At 39.2% G+C, this 7108-nt stretch overlaps 1 protein-coding gene across 1 annotated transcript in view; it reads left to right on the top strand.

The window, feature by feature from the left end:
* Nucleotides 1-136, top strand: part of LOC135639558 (trans-ocimene synthase, chloroplastic-like) — a 3108-nt gene extending 2972 nt beyond the window's left edge. The window contains exon 8 of the mRNA XM_065153372.1: nucleotides 1-136. This exon is cut by the window's left edge and continues 246 nt beyond it. Within this exon, the coding sequence (XP_065009444.1) occupies nucleotides 1-45 (45 nt within the window). The 3' untranslated portion in view covers nucleotides 46-136.
* Nucleotides 137-7108: the final 6972 nt, after the last annotated feature.

Consider the following 7108-nt stretch of genomic DNA (forward strand, 5'->3'; position numbering starts at 1 on the left):
AAGAACAAAATAACTTCACTCTTTGTTGAACATTATTCTGTTTGATCCGGAAGCATGTGTCAGTATCGTCACATGCGTGACCAAGAACAAATAAGGCTGTCAGTTCATGCATGGTTAAGTTCACTGTTTTTTGTTATCTTTTGCTCATGGCGAGATCACGAAGAAAATAATCCCCCCTCTTTTTTGAAGTATAATAGAGCAAATTATGATTGTCCGATTTTAAAAAATAAAATCGAATCTAATTTTTCCTCAAGCTGATCTCAAGCGAAATCTTCCTCGTGTTGGATGTTCGAACCCTGCAAATTGCGTCGAGGGCACTTCTGATCTAGTCTGACAAGTTTGACTAAGAGAGCAAGTGTCCTTAAATATACCTCGGGGCTTTTTTTATAGTAGCCATTTAGAATCATTATGCTGCCCATTACACACTTTGTGTAGTAATGGGAGTGTGGAGTTCAGTCGTAACTATTAGTATCCTACGTTGAACCCAAAATTACATGGTTGTATCTAAGTGACACTCATCGGGTGTATTTAGCTTGCCTCATTAATTGATTGACTATTTTAAGCCTAAGTGGTAGCAAGTCATTGGCCGAGTACCAACCATGATAGGTGGGCTAGTTGGCTACGTAGAGCTAATGTCTCCTCTATATGGAAGAGGGGTGTCGGCTGGTGAGATTGGTTGGTCGGCCATGTGTTCTTGACATGTTGATCGAGTGGAGCCAATGCATTGGCGTGTGGAGTTGATGTCAATCACATCACTTTTATCGTACCACATAATAGGCTGATACAACAGGGCATGGTGGTGAGTGAGGCACAATGGGTCGACATAGCTGGGCTTAATGGTGAATTATGGAGAATAAGGAGGCGCAATAAGCTAATACGACTAGGCACGATAGTGAATGGCAGAGAATGAGGAAACATAAGAGGCTAATTCAACTAAGAACGAGCATGGTGATGAATGATAGAGAATGAGGAGGCACCACGAGCCAATGCGGTCGTGCATGATGGTGAACAAGGCACAAAGGGTTGAAATGGTGAGGCATGGTGGTGGGAAAGGCACAATGGGTCAACACGATCAGGCACGGGGTGAACAAGGCACAAAGGGTTGACACGGTTGGGTGCGATGGTGAATGGCGGAGAACCAGGGGCGCAACAAGCCAACATGGCCAGGCATGATGGTGAATAAGGCACAAAGGACTGACACAGTTTTGCATAGTGATGAGCAAAGTGAAATAGGCTGACACGACCAGATGCGGTGGTGAACAAAGTACAAATGACCAACACGGCTCAACATAGGCATGTGCCATGCAACATTCCTTTGCTGCGCAAGATAATCTTTGCAGATTTGATATGATTTGACAATCAAACATGCACAATACCAACTTACCACGAGGTTGACATGGCACAATTATTAAGCGTCATGTGTTTCTAGTGTGTATCATGGCGGAATAGGTGTAAGCATTCCAAGGATCCGAATGACCATCGCTTTGTGTAAATTACAATGTTGAATCATAGATTTTGATTATGAAACTAGTTAATGAGTTTATTGGACTAAATATATGTTTGATATATTTTTTAGATAAATGATGTAGGAAATAATTTGATTATAGACTTCGATCACTGAATGGCCAACTATCGAGTAGGAGAGTCAAATATTCCGTTGAAAAATTATCGTGCCAAAAATTAGACGTCAAGCTGAAGGATTGGTTGACGTGCTAAAGATTAGACTTTGTACTATAGGTTTGGGCATCGTGTTAGAAGATTCAGATATTCCTTCAAAGATTGAATCTTATAGGAAAGTCAACATGTCGTTGGAATGAGCGATATACCGAAGGAAAGGATGATGTGCTGGAAGTTCGAACGAAGTACCAAAAGATCGAATGACATATTGGAAGAGCATACAATATGTCGAAAGCTTCATAAATATGTTAGATATATGGTTGATTTGTTAAAGTTTTGATTGAGGTTATTTTGGGTCAATTTGTGTTAATATTGAGCCAAAACCATGATACTTTGTCAAAAAAACTCATTGGGCTTGAACTAGGGTTGAATTAAGCCTATTAAAAGGCTCAATCGGTAACCTAAACTAAGCTTAAGTGATGGTACCACTGGGCCCAAGCCGTAGTACCGCTTAAGTGAGCCAAAAAGCCCCATTTATTTTTTTTCGGTGTTTGATGGTACCAATTAAACCTACGGTCTCGTTGCGATGCAATAGTACCGCTAGTACTCTAAAATTTCACATACTTAAATTTTTAGCTCGATTCTTGAAGCCTTTTAGAGCTTATAAATATCACATTCAGGCTTGATTAATGGAGCATCTATTCATGAGCAAAAAAGTATTATAAACTCTTATTTTGAGTATTGTTTCAGTCTCCATCTCCTCTTGAATTTAGTTACAATTCTAAGTCATAGGAGGTAAAAAATCTTTTATAAAAAGATAGTGTGGAGGCTATCTCCTCAGCTTAGAAAAAAAAAGAAAGTTGTAACAAGAGTAGATGATCTTTTTTCATTAGAAAGAAAATCGATAGTGAAAGATGGTGACCTCGAGGGAAGAGTACTTGGGAGTAAATATAGGTCAAAAAGACCAAACCATTATAAATCAGTTTGTCTCTCTTTACTTGTACTTTACTCATGATATAGTTTTATTCTCTTTATATGCAACTTTCACTTGATCAATCGAGTTTTAAAATCGATTAAAAATATTATTACACTCATCCGTCTCTCCTCTTAGTATCAATAGGATCCTAACATGCTACACATCCCTTATTGCACCAAATGAAGCCATGTGCCCCACTTCCTTTGAGACATTCAGGAGCCAAACAAGCAGACGAGTAGTGAAACCACTGCCCTCATCCCCTATAAATAGGAGCCTTTGGCCATTGTTGTTCTTCACCTCTATATATAGCTCGAATATCCTTAGACAACAAACTCGACACTTCTTTTCCAATATACAAAGGTATGAGATATCATCCTCCTCTTTCCTTTCCAATGCCTCAAACTAAGATAGATCACCAATTTATTACCACCATTGGTGTTAATCATGGAAAACTTGTCCTTGGAGGGAGCTAAGTCAATCGCGCCAATGGAGGTTGTCCCCTCGAAGGTGAATCCATCGTGTGGTGTGGCTCCACCCTTGATAAAGATCAGACTTGGTAGTATCGACCCCCGACCTAGAGATTCTCTAGGGGGTACTATATATATCGACCGAATTTAAGTTTGTGCATACTCAATCGAATAACCGACTTTATGTGTTGCATCACATGTTTTGCATGAACAATGATGCACTAGAGGTAGGGATTCAGTTTCCCCTCTACCCCTTTTTTGTTGAGGCATTCAACTTTTGAAAGTTCTTACCCATGTAGATGGCATTGAATTCATGGTAATTTCTTATGGCATTCATTGAGGAATATGGAAGGCTCTATATTACCCTAACATTAACCCTGCTGTCAACCTACTATAACTTATGTTTCAGGTGATCAACCTATTTCCTTTCTATTTGGCCTAGTTGTAGGTTTGTGGGTGCTCTAACCCCTTGTAAGATTTGGAAGAAGAGGTTTTTTTTAATTTCTTCAAGAAATGATTAGTCGATCAACTTGGATTGGTCCATTTGTAAGTTTTTCAATGTCACTCTGAGGTTGCATAGGTAAAAAAAAGAGTAGTTTTGCTGATTCTCTAGCCTTATTTGAGTCCATCACCATCCTTTAGATGAGCATGGATTGACACATTAATGTAGGACTAAGGTCAGCTCCTTGGGGTAAGTAGTTGGAGTTTCACCTTCAATTTGCTTTTGTAGAAATGGATCTCCATGATAGAATCTTTGGGATTACTTCTTGCTATTGGGGAGGGTGCGTTATAGTTCCTTGAGGAAAGGCATCAAGGGCCCACCAAGAAGAGCGGGGAGTATTATCAACTTGTCAATGAAGGGAGGGGGTCATCGACCTCCCATGCTAGGCAAAAGTACCCTCCTCCTCCTTCATCACTCCCACCAAGTTTGCGAAGGAATGAGGAGGACGTACATTGATCTACGAGCTCCTCCTCTCAAGGGTTTGACTTCCCCTTACCCTAGGGGTCAACATGCAGAGGTTCATCATTAGGAACCTTGCCAACAAGAGCTACATGGTGAGGAACAACAACAACAATAGCAAGGAGTCCCCTCCTCCCAAACGTTACATAGTGACATAAGAGGGGAATATCCGACCACCCATAATGGCTCACTGTCCTCAGTGATACTGAACATTTTATCGATTTGACAAACTTCCTATCGCTATGTGTCGGAGATGGGTTCATCATTGAAACATGATGCAAGGGTCTACACCCCCGACTAGTGTATGACCCATGCCAACTGACCATGAGAGATTCCAAGGGAGGCTACCTACTAGAACCGATGCCTCTTGCACCCAAGCTTGACTAAGGGTCTTTATTTGAGAGTCACTAAGGACCTCCTTTCATATGGACATAAGGAGTTGGTTATGGTAAGCATTCATTTTCTCTCGAATGACTTATCTCTTAGAATTTGGTTTGACTTGAAATTGATGAATGCAACAACATAAGCAATTCATGACCTTCATCCTCAATCGGGCCCGAGATTTGGCAGTTGTTGTTGGTAGTCTCCTCTGATAGGTTGCATCTTTCAAGAAGGAGCAAGATAGCACAATTGTCCAGCAATCTCATGAAAGAAGAGTCATCCTAATTCGGGACCCGGTTTGGGGATAAGAAGCATAAGTACAAAGCTGAGGAGGTGATCTTATGGCAATAAGAAAAAGGCAACGAGGTAAGCTGCCAAGGAAACAAAGGTAGAAGCAACTTGGAGTTCTATTAGGTGCTAGATGCCAAGGGATGTCAAGCACCTTAGTTGAGAGAACTTGACTTTGAAAATAGAAATCGACAACCTCTGACATGCAAATGAAGCTATGGCTCAACAGATGGAGGAAGTCGATGATCGAGAAGTAGATATCGAGGCTTGTGGGGTGAAAAAGTATAAGGCTTATAAGGGCTTTAAGAAGGGATTAGCGAAGCTAGGACACAACTCTTTTACCTTCAACTATGAGCTTACAATCTCCAAGGCCACATACAACCACCTCAGCATTGAGCTCCCCAAAGATCCCATCGATAAGTGTTCCATTAATGGTAAAGTTGTCATAGTCGACTCAAGTGAAGCAAGATGATCATCTATACAAAGGGAGGAGCCATTAAGGCCAACGATGAAGCCGAGGGATGGGTGCCTATGGAAGGGGACTCACTTAGTCTTGAGGAGTTGATGTCAAACACCACCAATGTCCAGGTTGCTAAGGGTATGCCTGCCCAATCCTCAACTATTTAGGAGCTTAAGCTATCGACAAAAGCTTTGACTATCGATTCGATCCCTAAAGACAATGAAGATGTAGAAATTATAGGTGATTGGGAGGGTCAACTTGCCCTGAAAGGAACTTTCCTCCTCGAGAGTTTAAAGTTACCTCGAAGGGGCCCGGCGTGCACCACCCCAATGGAAACAATTGTCTATGCTTACTACTTGTATCGCCTCTAGTTTGTTTGCCCTAAAAAGATTGAATATTCTAGGGTTTTCTACTTGAATAAAGGGAGTTCTTCATACCCAAGTTGGCCAATAGTCATCTCTCCAAATCACAAATCAGTGCTATAGATTATGAACTTTCGATTGAGTTGAAAGATCTCATTTCATTCTTTTGCTTTAATTTCTCTTCTTTATTTTGATTTCTTTCATAAAATCATAGGGGAATCATGCAAAAGTAAATTTCTATATTTCTAAGTCCATCCAAAAACTTTAACATAAAATCAAATATCCCATCATATTCTGTGAAGAAAGTATTATCGTGACTTCCCCATTGAACTCTACTAGAACAGGTAATGATGAAAGGGGACTCAATTCGATTCTTTAAAGTTAGAAGAACAAACAAGGGGATAAGTAATGGAATTAGCTTTAGGCAATAAGTAATAGCTATCACAGTGCTAACATGAATTAATTCAAAATTCAATAAGTATCTAAATAATCAACAAGGGGGTACTAGTGAGTTTTGTAGTAAAGGGAGCAAGAAGAAGTCTTGAGAGTCAATAGTGAGGAAGCATTACAAACGAGTGGTATAGAGTTAGGTTATCGAGTAGTGAAGTAATAACAGTTAGCAATGAGAAGTTATCAAGTAGTGAGGTAATAGCAGTTAGCAATGTGAGGTTACCGAGTAGTGAGATAACAGTATTTAGTAGTCTTGTTTACATTCTTCTTATTGAGTTTCATATATTGTATATTATGCATACTCAATTCAATGGTTAGCAAAGTAATCCAAATAGCATCGGAAGTTGGATGATAGCACTACTTGATAAGAAAGTATTAAGTAATGATAGTAGAAGACATAATATAGAATGGTTTCTGGTTGTGATAGAATCGGTACTTTGGTAAGATCAAAAGATTATTTTGTCCCTTACAATAGCTAGTTAGAAGGATATTTCAGAAATTTTAAAAATAAAATATAAATTCTGAATTAAAATAACAATTTTTCCCTTCTAATAACAAAATAACACTTAGTTAGAATAAAATTTTGGATAAAAAATTACGAAAAATCTATAAATATCCCCTCTTCATTTCGTTCTTCTCCCCCAATTTCTCTATTCTCTAGTGCTCTCCAATTCTATTAGAAATCTCGCTGGTGCTCTCTAATTGCAATTTGACAACTGAAAATTCAATGACACCAACCTCAACAAGCATGCGGAAGAGAGTTTCGAATGCCCAACCATCGAGTCAATAATAGAAAGTCAACATTTCAGAATAGAGGAAGAATAAGATAGAACAACATTTTTGGTTGACCTTGACCTGATTTTTGCCACTCACAATGAGTATATCAATTGCGTATCCGCTCACATTTCACGGTAAAAAAATACGGGAGGTCATATGTGCCACTAACTTTTATATGATTCGGTGGATCCAAGGCTGGAATAAGCAGATGTAAGAAGATTATTTTCTTTGTGTTTCTGCCACATAGTTATTAACAATTTATAGTGCATGAGTAAGTTAAGAATGCTTCGATGATAACATGCATGCTGTAATAATAATAATAGTAGTAGTAGTAGTAGTAGTAATAATAGTAACAATAATAGAGAGATG

This window comes from Musa acuminata, chromosome BXJ3-6 (genome assembly GCF_036884655.1).
Source record: "Musa acuminata AAA Group cultivar baxijiao chromosome BXJ3-6, Cavendish_Baxijiao_AAA, whole genome shotgun sequence".
Classification (NCBI taxonomy): Eukaryota; Viridiplantae; Streptophyta; class Magnoliopsida; order Zingiberales; family Musaceae; genus Musa; species Musa acuminata.